The following is a 20,376-nucleotide window of genomic DNA, read 5'->3' as shown; positions in this document are numbered from 1 at the left end:
GTTGTACTTTGGATGTCCAAAAACCGATCCAAAATAAACCGCATATATTTGGATCGGATTTTTTTTGAATAATCATCCAAACCGAACCGAACCGCGCATGATTTTTATTTTGGATCGGTTCACTTTTCCTCTCAAAACCGATCCAAACCGGACCGCGAACACCCCTACTACAAAGGTTCTGCTCTTCAAGAGGTAAACACATGAATCTTAAAGTGTTTCAATTTCTATTTGATTTGTGATTAATGATTTAATCAAGATCCGTTTCAATGGAATTTCTTCCGCAAAGAGGATTATAAAATTTTGAAAAACCTCTCTTAAATCCCTTCATTGTGAACTAATTTTATTTATTAAATTAAATGTTATGTTTGTTATATGCCGTGTTCAGGACCATTTATGAGATTTTGTTGGCCTAGGACAAACATATGATTTGATTATCTTGAAATTGTTTTCTCACTTTTTATATTGATAACGGAGCATCTTGTGATATTTTAGACTATGTCGTCATATGACCTAGGGCAAACATACCAAAAGTGAGAGAATTGTAGTGGTTTAAATTCCTAATTGTGAAAATAATTTGTTTCAAGACGATGACTTTTATTATGTTAAGAAATAATCTAAAAAAACAACAAACTTCATTAAAAAACATTGAATTTTTTATTTAATATCCAAATGTTCATACAAAATAACTTCCACGAGCGTTTTTAGATGCAAAGTCACTTTAATTGCAACACTTACAATTTATAAAATAGATAATTTGCATCAACATATGATACATTCCTTTGAAATTTTGTATTGTGTAATGTTATGATCTTAATGGATCCCTATTTTTTTTTGGGGGCCCAAATTCCATACTTATTTTATTGGGCTTAGGACGGCCGTCCTCCTCGCCCGATCTTAGATACGGCCCTGGCCATGTTATACTTCATATGTGTATTCTTTTAGATACATTGATTTTATATTGTGACCGTATACTTTTATCTTTGGAACTTTGAGTTTTGCTCTCACGTGTCTTTTGTCTTTGGATAATATGTTGCTAATAGTGAAGAGTTGCCTCTTGTGAGTTCATGCTATTCTCGTGGAGCTTGCGGGGGAAATCCATGTTATCTGTCTCGATTCCCTTGAGTCGGACTTACGATGAGGTTTGCTTGTGCATATTGTCCATAGACAAAGGTTATCTTTTACGACCTTGTATTTGGTTATCTTCTTGTATATCTATTACTTTAGTGATTTATATGATTATTATTGGTTAAAACGGCTAGTCAGATACAATCATCCTTCTTGTAGACTGCAGTTGGTTATAGGCTTTAGGTGTATGACGTTTGAGGGACATGTCATACTTAGTGAGTCCTTACGATTGCTTGTCTCGATTGGGTTATACATATTTAAAGCCCTTTTCATTGTTATATTCTTGATGCATATTTATACATTATTTTTATGTTCCCGTTGTTTGTCTCTGTAGCCGTTTATTTCAAACTATTTTAATCCGTCAAGTAAAATATTTTATTTTAAAAAGATTTACTCTAATTTTATTTTTAAAATGACAATATTTAATATTTCCGCTCGAAGTGCGAGGTTAAAAAAAAATCACGTTAAATATTGAAGTGTTGCACAAATCACGGTTGATTGAAACAATGTGTTTTTGTGATATAATAAAATAATAGAGTTCTTAGTTCATAAAGAAGCTTTCTAATCTTGAAGCACATTTTGACTCTCGATGAGCTTTTAAGGGAGGAGTCAAACTTTTAAAGACGGAGAAACTACATTCTAAATAAATTTAATATAGTTGAATTATTGATTGTTTACCATATAAAAATATAGTGTGGACAACTATTGGGTTTTGTTCATTTATCATTTCCCTTAAATCACCACTTTGTATATATATATATATTTTAAAATGTTTATGATATTAATTTCTTAATTATTTGTCAAAGTCAGCATTGCTCATTATAATATATATTGAAACAATGAGTTACGTTGACATGAATGCGGGGATAGCTCAGTTGGGAGAGCGTCAGACTGAAGATCTGAAGGTCGCGTGTTCGATCCACGCTCACCGCAATTAGCTTTTTTAATTTCTTGTCCGAAAAGAAACACTGCTATTCATTTTTTTTTCCCCTTCCCTTTCTTTTTGGTGCGTTGCTTCTACTCACTCACTCCACTTTCATCTCACAACGAGAACATTCCAAAACCGATCGAATCATGGAAAATTCACCAAACCCTAACAATCCCAAACCCAACGAAGAAGAAATCGACGAACACGAAAACGAAAACGAAGAAGAAGAAGATGACGAAGACGATGTTCCACAATCCCCACTCTCCCGTCTCCGCGACCAAAAATTCAAACTCGAAACCCTATCCCGACGCCTCTCATCGGAGCTAGTTCCAATCCGAGTCCACGACGTGATAATTCGCGGCAACACGAAAACCAAAGATTGGGTGATCGAAGCTGAACTCAAGGGAATCGAAGATGTTACCACCATGCAGGAGCTTATTCGTGCATCGGAGATTGTGCTTGCTAGGCTTCAGAGTCTCGGGGTTTTTGAATCTAGTAAGATTAGTCTTGAGCCTGGACCGGTTGAGTTGCCGAATACTGCGAATGTTGTTGTTGATATTGTTGAGGCTGCTAGTAGAGTTTCTGGTGAATTTGGTGTTTATACCAAACCCGCGGTAAAATCTTGTTCTCAATTTTGTTTTCCGTTGATACTGATATTGCCTTAGATTTATTATTAAGTGACAATGTTAAAGGAAAGGGAAGTATGTTTATGTTTTAGATAATTATTATTAAGACAATGTTAATGGTTTAAGCGTATGTGAAGTGTCTGCATTAACGACAATAGATTAGGTGGAGGATTACTCAAAAAAAAGATTAGGTGGAGGATTACTCAAAAAAAAGATTAGGTGGAGGATAGTCAGATCCCTAGAGGCAGAGGAAGGAAGAACTAGAAAAACTATGAGATAAACTATTAGGAAAGATTTATAGATTAATGAGTTGGACCGGATTCCTTAATTTGATTCATGTAGCCGACGTGACTTAGTGTGATAAGGTTTGGTTGTTGTTGTTGCTGAAGTGTCTGCATTAATTTTTGAGAATGGGATAGCAGAGACTAATGAGTTGAATAGAGATATGATGTATGATAGAACATTATTGCGTCATTTGGTCCATGTAGTTCACCCCACTTAGCAGGACAAGACTTGGTTGGTGTTGTGGATAGCAGAGACTAGGGTTGGTTTTATATGGCCATTCTTGGGAAGCTTTTGGCTTTGCAGTTTTCAGCAAAAGTGTCACTTCCTATTAATTTTGTGTATTAGAAGTCATGATTTTAGTCTTGTAGTTGGGATTGCTAGCACTAGAATAGGATTTTTATATTTTTTTAATTTAATCGAACCCATTCTTCCTCCCCTTGGGGTTGGGAGGGGGGTTAGTGTTGTATTTTAGGGAGCGACAAATTGGTTGACAATGCTCTATGGAGGCGTTACACATACAATGACTTGCTTTTTGAGGTTTAAAGTGTTAAAAGGAATCAAACATATCTGCTACATGGCCTCTTAATGTGAGCTTTTATGTAGTTGCACAAAACAAACAGATGCATTTTATTGTATAGATGAATGTTCACCTATAATCTTTTTGCCTTGATAATTGTTGTTTTAGTCCTTGTTCTGTTGGAAACTGTATATTGATCTGCTGAGTAGTTAGTACTTGTTGGTTTAAATCTGCTAATACTTTTTCAATTTGGAATTTTGCCAATGCTTTTGCAGACTAGTTCTTGGACTGGTGAAGGTACTATTAAGTACAAAAACTTGTTAGGTTATGGTGATCTATGGGATGCTTCTTTGGCTTACGGTGCAAACCAAGCAACAGAGGTGAGTGTAGGGTTATATGCCCCTCGACTTAAAGGAACTTCAAATCCCGTTGTAGCACGACTGTCCATGCTTTCCCAAGATTGGCAGGAGTTTTCTTCGTACAAAGAGCAATTGTTGGGCATGTCTCTTGGCTTAATCTCAACAAAGCACCATGATTTGACATACACTTTTGGATGGCGTACCTTAACGGATCCATTGCAAATGGCATCCAGGTCTGTAAGAAGGCAGCTTGGGCACGGTTTGTTATCATCTTTGAAGTATACGTTTAAAATTGATAGGAGAAACTCACCAATTAGGCCCACAAAAGGACTTGCCTTTGTTTCTACCACTCACCTTGGTGGCCTTACACCAGATAATCGAAGCTTGCGGTTTCTGCGTCAGGTTCAATTAAATCCTATTGTTGTTCTTTAAGTTAATCTGCTGCAATGAAATCCTATGCATCCTGAATAAAACATAATAACCTTTCTGTTAAGTTTCCCTCACAAAAAAAAAAAAAAAAACCTTTCTGTTAAGTTATATAGCAGAATAGTAATAATTGAAATAGCTCTGTGAGTACTGGAATTTTCAAATTGATGCAAACTCAATTTTGTGAATGATATTAATTAGGATTACTCCATCAGGGTTAAAACTAGATTTGTTTGGGCATGGGCAAACTCCATCTCCTTGGACACATGAAAAATTCAGAACCTAATTGTCTGCTCCAATAGCAGAAAATCTGTAGGGATAACTTCTTTTCCTATCTATCTTGATGTCATTAAATTTTAATATTGGTTGTTGTACAAAGAATATAGGTATTTGTTTCACTTGGGTGGGGCCTTTCTATGCAATATGAAAGGACACATTTGGTTTTCATGAGCAGGATGCTCTTACGTTGAACAGTATGTTTGTTCATTCATACTATTCTGAAGATATTGGCAGTGGCACCAGCACATGGCTGGCTGCTTGGGACCTTCTACTTCTTTAGCGGGGGCTGTATCTCTTGGGTAATTGCAGAATTCATATTTTAAAAACATGATTGTTGAAATTGAAAGTGATTTTGATTAGAGTAGATGCTAAACACCGGGGGATGGAGATTATATATATACAGCATAACAAGTTATTACTGGAGTAACCCTCATGCATCTTAATATTTCTTTTATGCTCTTTGTTTTTGTTTTTTGATATTTTTCTGGACTAACTTGTTTGACTTATTTATGTAGGAGTTTGATGCTCGGTATGCTGTCCCTTTTGGGTTTTATAATACAGCACTGAACCTAGGGATTTCTGCTGGTGCTATTTTTCCATGGGGACATGATTTCATGAAAAAGCCATCTCCCCTTCCTGAAAGGTTTTATTTGGGTGGTGACTTCTCTCCAGTTTGTACCCTAGGAGGACCAATGACATTGTGGGGATTTAAAACTAGGGGATTAGGTCCTGCTGAACCACGAAGACAAAGCAGAGATGTATTCAATGATGACAATAGTGATTCCTCTAAATGGGACTCCGTTGGAGGAGATCTTTCTGTTACAGCTTTTGCAGACCTCTCGTTTGATCTTCCAATTAGGTGGTTAAGAGAACACGGGGTCCATGGTCATGTTTTTGCTGGTGCTGGGAATACTGCTAAATTAACTCAGAATGAATATAAGCACTTCTCTCCTCGGAGGTTCCTAGAATCCTTCCGTTCATCAGTGGGATGTGGATTTGTTGTTCCTACTAGTCTTTTCCGCCTAGAGGTTAGCTTATGCTTCAATTTCTTTATATTTAATTAGGCAGCAGGTCAAGCTAACATTTTTTTTTGTTTGTTTTAGGTTTAGGAAGGTGGGGGTGGCTATGGGAAATATACTGAAATTAGGGATATTTAGTCTTAATTTATATTTGGACTTTGGGCTGGTTGCATATTTTTTCTCCTTTTATTTTCCTTAAGATTTGGTTCTGAATCGAGTTCTTTTTGTTTGCCCATAAAATTATCTGCACCAAAATGTGCTCCAAGGTTTGAATTTATTGTGAAGCACACACCTTAGTAGTGTTTGTGTATTATACTCTTTTGATTTTTGTACTAATAATTTAGGTAAACAATCAATTGTGCTTTAATGGTCTCTCAAAGTATTGATCTCTTTTGTGACGTTGCCTTCTCCTCCCCCTAATTTGGCATTCGCTGTTTTTTGCCTTTTATCAAGACTTTCCATGATTTCTTCGCTGATATACTTCTCACTGTTTCAGGCTAACTACTACTACGTGCTCAAGCAGACTGAACATGATCGTGGTAAAAATGGATTTAGGTTCAGCTTCTCAGCTCCTTCATAGAGGCTGGTTTGACAACTGAAATTCTTTCCTTTCTATGTAGTTCTCAAGCATCAAACATTGTTGCTCTCTGTCACTGGATGGCTAGTTATTTTCATTTCCTTGTCATTTAAAATCCAGACTGAAAATTAAGAAAAGGCATAGTTTCAGATTTGGGGATTTTTAGGAATTAGGTTTTTGAATTACCCTGTGGGGGTCATAACATGTAGCCGATGCTCATTGCATGGCTGAGGCAAATGAAATTCGAAATTTGTGCACTCATTTACTGCTACATATGAAGAGGCCTCGATTTGGCATTGAGAACTCTCAAACTTTGTTTGTTCAGCTTAAATTGCAAATAACTCCTAACATTGATTGAGGTCATGCTTGTGCTTATTGTTATGTAGTGTACATGTATGTATGTTTGATGGGTGCCTTAAGCTTTTTGCAAGTTTTCTCTTCTTATATTTTCACTTTCTGTTAATATACTCTTATACCGACAAAAAAAGTATCCGAACCTCGTACTAGAGGTGTATAGCATGATCAAGATTCAGGATAATGATAATTAATTTTAGCAACTTGTGTTAGGGTCAAGCAAACCGGAGCTGTCTATGCAGGATCTGAACTCAAACAAACTCCAAAAGGGTGTAGACGAGGTAGTATCGTTCAGTAGGCTCGTCTTGTCCTTGGGGAAAATAGGCAATTATTTATTTCAGAAGGATGAAACACAGAAAAGTCTTAAAAGGATTGGATCACTCTGTAAATTTAAATATGTCCCTTAAATCTGCATCAAACGACGATAAACACAACGGGAGTTTGGCTTGTCTCTTTTTCTGTCCTCTACTTCAGCCATGTTCACCAAGGGGCTATAATATTCATTTTTAAACAAAAGTTTTACATTTTTTAAATACGTTTTTCTATTAAGTCACGTGACTTTGATAGTTCCCTCCTAGTCTCTTTTTGGCGATTTCTTTTATGTGCCTACCACATTATACGGTTTATGGTAGATGAAGATGATGAAATTAGTAATGGGGTAGCTACGAACAACTTATTATTTAGCTGTGAAATTTTGTTAATTAGCAATTTATTAATAATTATAATTCAGAATTGTATTATTATAAATTGCATATTTATTTTTGGTGACCCAATCTATCCACACTATTGTTACTTTTTGTTAAGGTAGAAAATGTGGACTCATCAAAATACTCCCTCCGTCCTAAATTGTATGACGTTTTGGACATTTCACATATATTAAGAAATGCAATTAATATTGTGTGGAAAAAAGATATTATAAGTTGTTTTACAAAATTGTCCTTAATAAATAATATGAGAAAGATAAATGAAAGAATCGAAAGAAGAGGAGTAATAAATAGTTAAGGTTATAATAGGAAAAATAACATTAAAGTTGCATTGGTATTGTAAAGCGATATATAATTTGGGACAAATATTTAACTTTTTTTTTGAAGGGCTCGTCAAAATAACTTAGTTCTCAATTAAGAACTAAATTAACACTAGAGGTCAATAAGATTGAATCGAGCGAGAACCAAATTTTAAATATCGATTAAAATGTATTTAGAGACTCGCTTTTTGAATGTTTGATATTAATTTCTCCTAATTTTCCATGAAACCGTCTTTTCAATAGTATTACTGCACACAATTATCAAAATATCGTATTCTACTTTAATGATGATAGAAAATGCACCACCAATTAACATGATTATTTTAATTTAATAAAAATATTATTATTATTATTATGAAAATGTTATCTCTTAGACAAAGTTATTACATTAAATTTTTTAAACGAGAAGAAGTAAATTTTGTTTGTGGACATTGAGAAAATATGAATATAATAAATGATAGATAAAACGGAAAATAGAAAATAAGCTTAGCCAATCCAAAGTGAAGAGAAGATATATGTATGAACCACAACAACCCCACATGGAAATCATTCACGGCTAACAAGCACTTCTTCCTCCTCCTTCATGGTATATCCTCATAGCATCTTCTCTTGATACTTCTCTCTCAAACAAACTCCAAATTAATCTTCACACCCCCTTCTTATATTCTTATTAATCATTCCATTCTAACTCTAACTCACAACAGAACACAGTTTTTAATCAAACCATGCTTCACTCCACTTCACTTCTTCACCATAATCACCACCGTTTTCTTTTCTCTTTCCGTTCTAAACCTTCACTTCTAGATTCACACTCACAATCACAACCTCTCTCTTTCTCAAAATCATTATCTCTTCCATCTTCATCTTCTTCATCATCATCAACATGTTGCCACGTGGCACGTATTTCTACAGAACCATTAGAATTATCAACACCACCTCCCGGCTTCAATTTCCGCCGCGAAATCACCAGACTTACCTCCCTCCGAGATAAGCTCGCCGCCTGCGATACTATCAACGACAAGCTTCGAATCATCAACGCTGATTACAGAGTAAGACGTTTCTTCGGTTCCTCTTCCAGAAATGCTGGACTAGCTAGGGTTTTATCGACGCTTCAGTTGGATTCGGAGAATTTGTTTTTGTTGAAGTGTTTGGTAGCTGCGGGGCAAGAGCATGTGTTGTGTTTGGAAGAAACTATGCCGGAGATGGGGTCGTCAGTGACGGGTTCTGGTTCGGTAAAGAGTGCGTTTTATGCTTTGGCGAAGATGATTGAGAAGATGGATTCTGGTAATGGAAATTCTGGTGGTGGTTTTGGGATGGGTTTGGAGGATCATGAAATTCGGGAGTTGAATAAGTTGTTAGAGACGTTGGCGCAAATTGAGCGGTTCTATGATTGCATTGGAGGAGTAATTGGGTCAGTTTCTTCACTTTCCTTGTTTATAAACACATTAATAAATAAGCTGAAAATAGTATAGATTATAAAGATACCGAACATAACTATAAAAGTACATAACATGACTATTTAACGCGAGAAAATTGTAAGAGACCAAATTGGGTCTTCAGTCTTCTTTAAATAAAGACTCATGTTGTCTTGAATGAAATGGAAAAAAAAAAAAAAAAAAGGAGCTTTGTCTCTCTTAAGTTCTTAAGTGTTAATGAATTCACCGTTTGAGATAAAATAGTTAGTTTCAAAGGGAATTTAAAGCGCAAGAAGAAGTTTCCTGTCCATTCCCGCTGTTATGTGTCATTCGAACAAAGCGAAGTCTTCTCAATATCTGAGCTTTTATCATTCAGACAATATATATTACTTAAACTTCACAGAGAAGTTGTACTTTGCATGCTATGAACTGGGTCTAATAAGGGCAGAAGTGGTTTAGCTATTAGTGATCAATATACATCTGCTCATTAGTTTGCTCAAATTAATACGTTGCAGTTATCAAATTATGGTTCTGGAACTTATTGTCCAACAATTGGTTGAACGGAAGAATACAAATTGGTCTCAGCACATGCACGAAGTGAAAGAAGGCCAAATTTTGGGAATCGATTCACCTACTGGGCTTGACCTTTCTGAAAATACGGAGTATGCATCTCAAGCAGCTCTATGGGGTATAGAGGTTGTTATAATTGCATTACCTGGTTCATAATTTGCATTTATCTACATATGCTTCATACATACAGGTAATAATAAGATCTTGTCCTTCTAGGGTTTGCCAGACCTAGGTGAAATTTATCCTTTGGGAGGCTCTGCAGACAGACTTGATTTAGTTGATCCTAACACTGGTGAATGCCTGCCTGCTGCAATGCTGCCGTTTTGTGGGAGGACTTTGTTGGAAGGTCTTATAAGAGATCTTCAGGTATTAGATCTGCAATTATCAAACACATAATAGCACTTTATATGCTCAATACTTGATAATAAAAACAAGACAAGATTAATAGTAACTTGTGATGAGCACTAATTCTGCTGTTTCACCTTTCAAGGCTAGAGAATTCTTGTACTTCAAGTTATATGGAAAACAATGTATCACCCCTGTTGCAATAATGACAAGTTCAGCAAAGAATAACCACAAACACATCACTTCCCTGTGCGAAACACTCTCATGGTTTGGAAGAGGTCAATCAACTTTCCAACTTTTTGAGCAGGTTTCATATAAATCTATACAATTGCTTTTCAGAAGGGATAATCTTATTTGACAATATCTAAATATCTAATTTGTGAATTGGCAGCCTCTTGTTCCGGTTGTTGGTGCAGAAGATGGGCAGTGGTTGGTCACTAAACCGTTCAGTCCCTTGAGCAAGCCTGGTGGTCATGGCGTCATATGGAAACTTGCTCATGACAAAGGCATCTTCAAATGGTTTTTTTGTCAAGGAAGAAAAGGTGCAACTGTGCGCCAAGTCAGGTCTGTCATTATTGATATCTCAAGTGTTTGCTTTTTTAGTTTTCTAGTTAGCAGAGAAACTTGTTTTTACAAATCAGTGATACTGTTGGCCTTGCAGTAATGTTGTGGCAGCTACAGATGTAACCCTCCTGGCCTTAGCAGGGATCGGTTTGCGTCAAGGAAAGGTAGAATTTTTAATTTTTTTTGAAGAAAAGGTAGAATTTTTAATTGATAATTCGTTCTTTTCCATTCCTTAAAGTTGACAGGGATGAGAACATATTATAATAAATGAATAAATAATGTGTTATCGTCTTTAATTATAATTCTTTATGATAAAATAAAATTCCTTTTGTATGAAATTTGGGTGAAGCAACAAATAAAATATATTGCTTACATACATCCTTTAAATGCATGATTTCCATGTGACATTATACCTAATTATTACTTTCTCATGCTTCAAGAACTCTGATATTATCTTTGGATTAAAGGAAAGAAATGGAATGAAGTGGGGTAAAATGGAAAATAATGTTATGATATTAGGTTTCACTGTTTGGATTATTAAAATAGAATAGAATGGTACTTGGACTTATGGCTGGACCGGTCAGTGGTGCAAAAGTTGAAGTTGTCAAATTGGGTTAAGTACTAATCAAGTCAGCTAGAACAGCTTGAACCAGGTTGGTCGGTTCAAAACGGCCCTGGATCAATTTGCTATCTTTGTTAAAAAATTCCATTAGTCTAGCAGGAACTAAACCTGCATATCTAATTATGAGAGCAGCATATTAAACCCCTACGCAACACTTCTCATTTAGTATATTTGCACTAATTTTAATATACACACTTAATTAGAAAAAAATTGCTTTGGCAAGATAGTGAGCACTCTTGTTATAATTTTAAAAAGAATTAGAACTAACATGGAGTCATTACTTTGACCAAGTTGATGATTACATTGAGTTTAATAACATAACATAACGGAAGTCATTTCAATCCTTTCTATCCAACTTCCAACCTTTTCTTTCTCCCAATTTGGAGGATATTGCATGGTACTAACGTTTTTTCATTCCATCCAATGGCTTGATTACTTCATTACATTTTTGTTCTGTCCCGTGTTGCATTACACTCTACAAAATATCCCACTATATCCTAATAAAAATGAATGATGCAATCTGTAAAATTTATTCAATAAAACAGTCTGAAATCGCAAGTGGAATATGATTTACTGCACTTATTAACTGTGCCTGTATAACAGAAACTGGGGTTCGCATCCTGTGATCGTGTCTCAGGTGCAACAGAAGGAATTAATGTACTGATGGAGAAGAAATGTCCAGATGGCAACTGGGAATATGGCGTTTCTTGCATTGAATACACTGAATTTGACAAGTTTGGGATTACTAATGGATCTCTTCCAAAAAGGTACATGGTTTTCCTGTACATGTTTTATTTCAATATTTCATCCATCTCGTGGAATGTGATTTGACCTTTCATCATCTAAACTAAATTAAGACATTCAAATTTGGTTTCAAAATATTGATATATTGCACTGCTTCAAATTATTTGGAATGTATGAGCTATATTATCCTTATAGCGAGACACGTATAAATGAATACCTTCGATATTAAGAATACAGTATCCAAAACATGTGTTAATAAACTTATTATCAAGAATGTCATACATCTTATAAACCTGCATCCTAAGTAATAGTTACCGTCTCAAGAGATTCATTACTATATGTTTCATTTTGATATCACAGCATTCTCTTGAAAAGATTATAATAACAGAACAGTAACACATTCATTTGTAGTCATGAACCAGAGATAGGTCCTAGATCAGGATTAAAATTGGATTAAAAAACCCAATCCAACCTCCAAAGATGACTGAATTGCCTATCTTGAGCCTTTGTTTGCATTTCTTCTAATCTTATATGTTGAAAATGGGGACTTATTTTTGTTTTCTCAAGGTTAGTGTTAGTTTGTTTCATGGTGAAGGTTTTAATTTATTATATCAGAATTTTTTTTCTTCTTTCCGTATTTTAGCCTTTCTAATTTGACTGCATAATCCAAATATCAACTTTATTTTCTACAATCAAGTTTGCAGGCAGAGTTTCCAGCTAATACAAACATCTTATATGTTGATTTACCATCTGCGGAGCTTGTTGGATCAAGTAAGAATGTGAATAGTATACCAGGAATGGTGTTAAATACAAGAAAGACAATTAATTATGTAGATCAGTTTGGAAGACGCTGTAGGTATGCATTTTCCCTATAAATTTCTCATTGTAATTATATCTACTTTCTCGGTTTTATTGATTAAATTGGCATCAACTGAAAATTATATTTTATCTGAAAAAACTTGTTTCTGAATTTCAAAGTAGAGATACATGTTTAATCACAGCAGTAGCTACTTTATACAACACCAATAACAGTCTGATTAGGAGTCTCTGATTTTTAATAAATGACAACCACAAGCTGAAATTAATGGGTTTCTTTTCCTGGCTTACAAATATAAACCATCCTTGCATTCTCTTTAACGGTTATCTACTATTCTGTTCATTTCTTAGTGGTGTTTGGTAAGGGTAGATTTACAGTTTCTTCAATTATTTTGTATACTTCAAAGATTCTCTAAGTTACCTTTTCCCGTGAATGAAATGTTAACACACTGTGAATATTACTCATCCCTTTTCTGCTTTTTAATTTGCTAGCGTCTCTGGTGGCAGACTGGAGTGCACAATGCAAAATATAGCAGACAATTATTTCAATTCATATTCATCTAGGTGCTATAATGGTGTGGAAGGTATGTGCTTTTTTCATCTGACAAAACATATATCTTCCCCCTTCACATTTGAGTGAGCTTGACAAAACGCTTATTATATATTTATGAGCAGATGAGCTAGATACATTTATTGTATATAATGAGCGGAGAAGGGTTACCTCATCTGCTAAGAAAAAAAGAAGACATGGAGACAAGTCTTTACGCCAGGTTTGACTTACTTATCATATAGGAAGTATCTTTTTTATGTCTTGGATAGCTAAGCACCGATACATATGGTCTTCCATTGTGTTGATTCCATTTTAATCTCTGTACTGCCCTTGTATTCTTATATCTCATCTTTTTAGCCTCTTTTTCCTGAGGTTTGCACTAGTTATTTTCCAGGATACCTGGATTAGAGCTCACTTAGCTTAACAGTTATTGAAGAGTATCCTACTGCTGTGTTTTAGAACCATGTTTAAAGTTGGAGAACCGCACTAGATGTTGTTTGAATTATTAGGATTATTTTTAATTTCCTCAAATATTTGCCTAGATAAAACTTGCAATTTTTATCTTGAACGTGTCAGTGACGGTTGTTCTTATTCTAAATATCTATTTGCCATTTATATGCAGACACCTGATGGTGCTCTATTGGATATATTAAGAAACGCTCATGATCTTCTTTCACCATGTGATATAAAACTTCCCGAGGTATAGATAAGCACACCATTGTATTTGTTTGTATAAATTAATTTGGTTGGGTATAATTCCATATTACAGTATGATATTCAGATATTGCTGAGCGTTTTATATTTTAAGTTCATTTAGTAATGCATACAAGTTTCTAAAAGGTGGATAACCATCCTTTGCAAAAAACAAAGATGGATAATTATCTTTATTGCTACATTGAGTTATTTATGTCATGTTTTCTCTCTGTCGCAGATTGAAGCTGATGAGAACTACGTTTATTCAGGACCACCATTTCTTATCCTTCTTCATCCTGCTCTTGGTCCTCTTTGGGAAGTCACCAGACAAAAAGTAATATTACATATTATTTTATTTATCAATAATTTCATCGTTTTCAACCATGTTTGCAATTACGAAAATTTAATTGAGTTTAATTTGTAAACGTGTTCTGTATTTTTAAAACATTTGGTTTCAAGTTTTACTTGTAAACGGGTCAAAACAAGTACCCCTGACGTGTACATTAAACAAGCATTATGACACATTTGTCCCGTTAATGATGTTGTATTTAGCATGATTAATTAAATAGGTTGTGTTTCTGGTCTCCATCCGTTAAGTGTTGTAACATGTATATTATGATCTTAATGTTAACTTTTTTTTACAGAATCCGATTCCCATAATTATTTGGATGTAGTCCTTTCGTTAATGCTATATTTCAATTTGGTTAAAACATGAAAGTTTTGTGAGTGTGAATTATGTCCATAATCATTTATAGAAACAAAGATCACAATTGTTTTGTTATTCTTTGCTGTGACAGTTTAATGGTGGTTCCATATCGAAGGGCTCGGAGTTACAGATAGAGGTTGCAGAGCTCTTTTGGCGGAATGTTCAGGTTTTACTTCTCAAATAGATTTTGTGAACTTATGGCATGGAGTTGATAAGGTAACAGGCTGATGTTTGTGACTTGACCCTTTATTCCAGGTCAATGGAAGCCTGGTCATAAAAGCCGAAAATATTATGGGTTCAATGAAGATTGATGAGAGTGGTGAATCCATACTGCATCACGGGCAAAGGTACTGTGCTGCCTCTTATATCTTGCCTCCTCATCCTAGCCTTCGGTAGAAAATATTTTAAATTGTGAGTTTCTTGTTACTTTGCTAGGTGTGGAAGATGTAAATTGCAGAATGTCAAGGTGTTGAACGAGGGAATTGATTGGAGTTATGGTGGAAATGTGTATTGGAAACATGATGTGAAAAGGTCTGAGGTGCTGCAGATCATACTGCATGGAAATGCTGAATTTGAAGCTACTGATGTTGTCTTACAGGTTAATTTTCTTTTTAAAATTTTAGATGCATGTCGCAAATACAATACCACCGACACATTGGGTCTGACTGTTTCATCCCAAGTTATCAAAAAGAGTTGTCATTTGATCCATACAGATTTGCTAGTAATTGATATGCATAGTAAGATGGCCAAAACATATTATCTTCTCCAAAAAAACATGACCTTTTAGTTACGGAACACTTAATTTTCTAAATTTTGACACGAAGCTTTCCCTCCTAGCTCGTAAAAACTCACTATGTTACAGTTTTTAAACAATCAAACCGACCTAGTAGTCACCTCTGTAAGAATATTGTAAAGCTGCAGTCTCATAACAAAGACGTTTATCTCTCTTTTAATTATTTTACCTAAAAATAAATAAAATAATTTTTGTTAGTAAATTATTGCGAATATTTCGTATAAACTAAAAAATATTTTTATTGTCGTTTTACCGATACAGGGAAATCATGTATTTGAAGTTCCAGATGGATACAAATTGAAGATCATGCCAGGAAGCCCAGGTCCCTTAACCGTTGCTTTATCACGATCATTAGGAGAGTTATTTTTGTAATACTTGGTCTTGTTTTTGCTGTCATAGAAAGTTTCTGATTTAACATGAATCACTGTTTGCATTAATTCAGGTTTAGCAATCCAGTTAGATCCAATTGAAGAGGGTATGATGGACAGTGGAAGCTGGCATTGGGATTACAAGATAGAAGGTTCTCACATTAAGCTAGAATTCGTAGAATCATAGACCACTAACTATATCAGATGTCTGCTGCGTGAATCATGGTTCACAGTTGATGTCGTAGCTCGCCTATAATAATTTCTACTACCAAGATGACAGGTTGAACAGAAGTTCAACCTTTGTGATGTTAGGTTGTTTTAGACTTCTGTTGTAATATGTTTGTAAAATCTCTTCCATCTGTTCTCTTCGTGTTTTTTCCTGTAATTATATTATTGGGTTGATTCAGTGTAACTAATATTGTAAAATTGAGAGGAATGCAAGCAATGGATACATTCATTAATTGCATGTGTCTTTCATTATTAAGAGATGCTCTGCTTCGAGATCCATCAAATATTCACAAGCTTGTGCCACCCATTTTCTGCTGTAAGTCGCCAAGTTCATGTGTTTGAATGTCATTTAACTATTCCAGTTGTGAAATGTCTTTAAATGAAGATATAAATTCTTAGTAGGTCCGGGGATTATGCTCAGCAAATTTATTAACCGATTATCTTACACCATAGAATCGGTTAAAGATACGTAAAGATAGAGGTATAAATATAATCTAGACACTGCTTTTGATATTGATCTACTTTGGTAATTGGTATCTTGAAAATTCCAATGACATTTCCTCAAGTAATCATAAATCCTAGAAGCAATTATTGGACGTAAAATTGTAAGTATGGTTTTATTGTATACCATTCAGTCACAAAATATGCAACTTTGCACCTGTAATGACGTGATTACACTACACACACTCTGCCACTGTTATCAAACAGAATGACGAGGTTATGAGCAGTGGCCCCTATTGAGCAAGGGGAGCAATGAATCAGCCTTTCTTTGAGCTCTCAAAAAACCATCAGAAGCCAAACTTTGAAGAGAATGAATGCTCCTAGTATTCGCCAATAGACGCCTTGCTGCAACTTCACCTTCTTTGCACCTTGTAAGAGGATTATTGAATTTTCCTTCCCTGCTGTCTTTCTGATTTTTGATCTTCTATTATATTTTCTATTGCTCTTGCTGCCATTACAAAATCTTGTTGTCAAAGATAGATAGGGTAAACAAGGTTGTTACTGCAAGGCATGTTCCTTTATTCTTTGATCACGGGAGCCTGATAGTGTCACTAGAAAGGAAATTTCCTCAGCCTAAACTATAATTCTTCTATTATCCAGGGCAGATTTTGCAAGTAACCTAAGTTCATAAGCTGCTTTTCTCTGAGTGTAAGATGAGTCAGTTGCCAATTTCCCAACCAGAAATTCTGCTGTCATTTATAACAAGCACATAGAGATCCTTTGTTTGCCAAAATATGATAACAACATTTTCATCCATCTTCTTAGTGTTGTTTCCCTCTTGAAGAGAGGAAGTAGAGATAAATGAATAAGAAAGGGGAAGACGAAGTACATAGAGAGAGAGAGAGAGACGAAGAAATAAAGATGAAAATGGGCAAAGAAGAAAGGGAGGAGCAAGAGAGATACAAATTACAATAGATCCTTCAAATTTATTCTTCATTTAAAGTAATTTTAATTGATTTTTTTAGCGCTGTGTAGTTTGATTTTGTTCATGCAACAAGGCATGCACATGGTGTCCTAAGTGTCATTTAACTGAGTGAGTTAACGTTAAAGACTAAACTACGACAAGTTCTATCATGCACCATCTTAATATTAGTAGAAGTTTATGATCATCTTGTTTGGTAGTGTCACTATAAGAGAAAACAATTAAATGTGTTTCAAAATGTATCTTTTTTGTCAAATCAACATCAATTAGGTTATTATCGAAGTCGTGAGAATGAAAAAGACGTAAACTTTTACTCGTAAAGAACAACTCAATCATGTTGATATTTCAAATAATTTTTAAATAGTAATCTATAGGGATTGGAAAATTTATCCTAAACTATTCAAATAGTTTCTTTTTAGTTTAATTACTTAATAAAGACTAATTTGATATTTAACTGCTAAAAAAACTAATTTGATACTAGTACCACTTTTCAGATTTTAAAATTATTGTTTAGATGGCCGACTACATGTTAAATCACTCATTATATATCTCCATCAATTACTCTTTTGTTTTTAATAAAATCTCATCAATTACATCTTGTGAGTTGTGACTATACCTTATCACTTTTCCAACCAAAATCTCATTTTTATTCTTAAACTATCATGTCCGACTTGAAAACTATCCACGCACGACCCACGCATTATCCGCATATGAATCAATTATTTGGACCTAACTGTACACTCTTATTTCAATGAAAGATACATGTAAATATGTAATTTCAAAAAAATAAAATCAAGACCATATATAAAAACCGAAATTGCAATCAAAATTAAAATTTTGTAAAAGCAAAATAAAGAATGCAAGTAGGGTTAGAACTTAGAAGACAGCATTTAGCCCATGCAGGTCCCATATCTTCTGCTACCTCTGTGTTATTCACACGAAGATCAGATTAGCAGAGCTGAATAATAATAGGCTACGACACGTAATTGCTTACTAATGGGCCCACGGTTAAAGATATCACTTTGATGTAATAATGCCATTTATCTAAAATAGAGTAAAATTCAATTATATTAGTTTTATTTGAAATTTATGAAATATTATAATATGATTTGACATAAATACCAGATGCTTTAATCATTAACATATGGTTAGTCTTCGTGACTTAGCTCATATGGACAATGCATAAAATATGCAGGGTACGGGGTTCAAATCCGACCACTACAAAAAAAAAATTAAAATGTATATAAATGTCTCTTTTGTTAGTTAGTTTGATCATTGTATCCTTTGGTAGTTAGTTTAATCTTCAAACGCATTCTCTATTAGTCAATCTAATTCATAACAATGCTAACAAAAGAGACACTTGAGACATACTTGTAGTTTTATAATTTCGATACATTCATCAACTATAACGACAATACCTCACAAATTTAGGTCTAAAATAATTGTTTACTCTTTTAAAAACCGAACTGAATACCGAAATAACGAGACTTCTAGATCATAATTCAATTATTATTATTTTTTTTTTTATGAATTATGAAAGAAAAAGAAAACGTTTACTAAAAGGTGCTATCTAGAATGCCTACATGAGAGCCCTATATTTATGGGCACAAAGGATAGAGCAACCTATCTAGAAAAGTGCACACAAGTGAAATGAAAGGCATAAAGGGTTATGAGCCACGTTCAAGCTCATCTTGTGCAGCTTGCAAATTATTGAAAAGAAGATGCACACCAGATTGCTTATTTGCACCTTACTTCCATTCTAATGAGTGCAAGAAATTCGCCAAAGTTCACAAAGTATTTGGAGCAAGCAATGTTAGCAAGATACTCATTGAAGTGCCAGAAAAACAAAGAGAAGACACAGTGAATTCTCTTGCTTATGAAGCTGAAGCAAGGCTTAGAGACCCAGTTTACGGATGCATTGGTTCCATAGCTATGTTGCAAAGGAAGATGATGGAACTTCAGCATGATTTGGCCATTGCTAAGGAACGTCTTGCTCGTTGTCGCGCAGTTGCTGCAGCTGCTACAATCACCACCACAACAGCTCCTTCTGTGATTGATAGTTTGCATTCGGATGTTACTTTGCCTCCATTTCCTGAGTTTTCCACTTCTGATGATCTCAATGATATCTTTTGTCATGGCTCTTCTTCACAATTTTTGGGTCGAAATGAAACAGTGGATGATTTCAATCAAATTCCATATATATTTTGATCATATGGTCCCCCCTTTTTAATTAAATTTGTCATGTATGTGCTAATAAATAAGAACTTCATGATAGCAATGGAAAAAAAAAAAACATGTATTATTGTGTGTTAATACATAATTTCCATGGTTCCTATAATTGTTTTTTTTTTTTTTTTGAGAGATGGTTCCTATAATTGTTATAAGAGATAAGAACTGCTGGAAAATATTGTTTTTTTGGTCATTATGTTTCAATTTTGTAACAGCAATATGATTTTTCATTGTTGGTGCTTCTTGAATCCTGACCATGAAATTATGCTACAAAGTGAATGTTGTGACCAATTTATTTTCTTCAAATTCTGATTATCTTAGACCACTTTTGTTTGGTTTGGTTATAGAAAGACACAGTTTTTTTATTTGGTCTAAACTTTCTACGTTGTCGAGAAATTTAAGGTCCTGGTGATCCGGAGTTCAGATAACAGATAAGTTAAGTCTGACCAAATATTATTTTAATCAGAATTTGAACTTGTATTCTACCTAACAATTAGTCTTTAACCACTTGATGGAGAGGGGAGTATTGATTGCCACTCCCAAGTGTGAATTGAATTTAGATCATCTTCTAGTCTTCTTGAGGGATTTGTGATGGAGAGTTGAGTATTGATTGCCACTACCCATAAGTGTGAAACACCATTTAGCACAAAGAAAGCAACACGACTATAGTTGATTCTTGCACGATTGCTTGCTGCACAAAATAGTGGGTCCATTAATTGTACTGTTTCAATGCAACATGGAGTACCCATTATGATTTCCCCCTCAAATAACAAACCCCACCAATGGCCCTT

At 34.6% G+C, this 20,376-nt stretch overlaps 3 protein-coding genes and 1 non-coding gene across 5 annotated transcripts; all 4 read left to right on the top strand.

Annotated features, from left to right (window-relative positions):
• Nucleotides 1-1,134: 1,134 nt before the first annotated feature.
• On the top strand, nucleotides 1,135-6,560 carry LOC11406688 (sorting and assembly machinery component 50 homolog B). The gene is made up of 5 exons (XM_003600910.4): nucleotides 1,135-1,139; nucleotides 2,031-2,667; nucleotides 3,757-4,242; nucleotides 5,061-5,573; nucleotides 6,061-6,560. Exons 1-5 carry the CDS (start codon nucleotides 1,135-1,137, stop codon nucleotides 6,142-6,144), a joined length of 1,725 nt encoding a protein of 574 aa, XP_003600958.3. The 3' UTR covers nucleotides 6,145-6,560.
• Nucleotides 1,986-2,058, top strand: TRNAF-GAA (transfer RNA phenylalanine (anticodon GAA)). The gene has a single exon. It is a non-coding gene; the product is annotated as a tRNA-Phe (tRNA).
• A 1,456-nt stretch (nucleotides 6,561-8,016) lies between the features above and the next one.
• LOC11409754 (UTP--glucose-1-phosphate uridylyltransferase 3, chloroplastic) lies at nucleotides 8,017-16,240 on the top strand. Of its 2 annotated transcripts, XM_003600909.4 has the most exons (17): nucleotides 8,017-8,930; nucleotides 9,450-9,630; nucleotides 9,721-9,870; nucleotides 9,995-10,156; nucleotides 10,241-10,413; nucleotides 10,511-10,577; nucleotides 11,639-11,802; nucleotides 12,477-12,635; nucleotides 13,088-13,179; nucleotides 13,271-13,365; nucleotides 13,768-13,845; nucleotides 14,077-14,172; nucleotides 14,636-14,710; nucleotides 14,800-14,891; nucleotides 14,980-15,142; nucleotides 15,599-15,659; nucleotides 15,780-16,240. In XM_003600909.4, the coding sequence occupies exons 1-17, from the start codon at nucleotides 8,245-8,247 to the stop codon at nucleotides 15,890-15,892; spliced, it is 2,607 nt and encodes an 868-aa protein (XP_003600957.1). In that variant the 5' UTR covers nucleotides 8,017-8,244; the 3' UTR covers nucleotides 15,893-16,240. The 2 variants fall into 2 exon arrangements, with proteins under 2 accessions (XP_003600957.1, XP_024635220.1); XM_024779452.2 differs by lacking the exon at nucleotides 8,017-8,930 and having other exon boundaries at nucleotides 9,472-9,630; nucleotides 9,731-9,870; nucleotides 15,780-16,217.
• A 2,715-nt stretch (nucleotides 16,241-18,955) lies between these two features.
• On the top strand, nucleotides 18,956-19,694 carry LOC11406765 (LOB domain-containing protein 21). Its single transcript, XM_003600907.4, has one exon. The coding sequence runs from the start codon at nucleotides 19,007-19,009 to the stop codon at nucleotides 19,562-19,564; it is 558 nt and encodes a 185-aa protein (XP_003600955.1). The 5' UTR covers nucleotides 18,956-19,006; the 3' UTR covers nucleotides 19,565-19,694.
• The last annotated feature ends 682 nt before the right edge of the window (nucleotides 19,695-20,376 follow it).

Source organism: Medicago truncatula, chromosome 3 (assembly GCF_003473485.1).
Source record: "Medicago truncatula cultivar Jemalong A17 chromosome 3, MtrunA17r5.0-ANR, whole genome shotgun sequence".
Lineage (NCBI taxonomy): Eukaryota > Viridiplantae > Streptophyta > Magnoliopsida > Fabales > Fabaceae > Medicago > Medicago truncatula.
The sequence above is the reverse complement of the archived record's forward strand: the minus strand, read 5'-3'. Positions and strand labels throughout refer to the sequence as shown.

What these genes read in the sequence shown, in the direction of transcription:
- LOC11406688 (XM_003600910.4), top strand. An exon ending in GTGTTTATACCAAACCCGCG is followed by an intron (nt 2,668 to 3,756) that starts GTAAAATCTTGT and finishes ATGCTTTTGCAG; the next exon opens with ACTAGTTCTTGGACTGGTGA. An exon ending in GCTTGCGGTTTCTGCGTCAG is followed by an intron (nt 4,243 to 5,060) that starts GTTCAATTAAAT and finishes TTATTTATGTAG; the next exon opens with GAGTTTGATGCTCGGTATGC.
- LOC11409754 (XM_003600909.4), top strand. Translation starts at nt 8,245, where the DNA reads ATGCTTCACTCCACTTCACTTCTTCACCATAATCACCACCGTTTTCTT. An exon ending in CAGCTCTATGGGGTATAGAG is followed by an intron (nt 9,631 to 9,720) that starts GTTGTTATAATT and finishes TTGTCCTTCTAG; the next exon opens with GGTTTGCCAGACCTAGGTGA. An exon ending in ATACTGCATCACGGGCAAAG is followed by an intron (nt 14,892 to 14,979) that starts GTACTGTGCTGC and finishes TTACTTTGCTAG; the next exon opens with GTGTGGAAGATGTAAATTGC.
- LOC11406765 (XM_003600907.4), top strand. Translation starts at nt 19,007, where the DNA reads ATGAAAGGCATAAAGGGTTATGAGCCACGTTCAAGCTCATCTTGTGCA.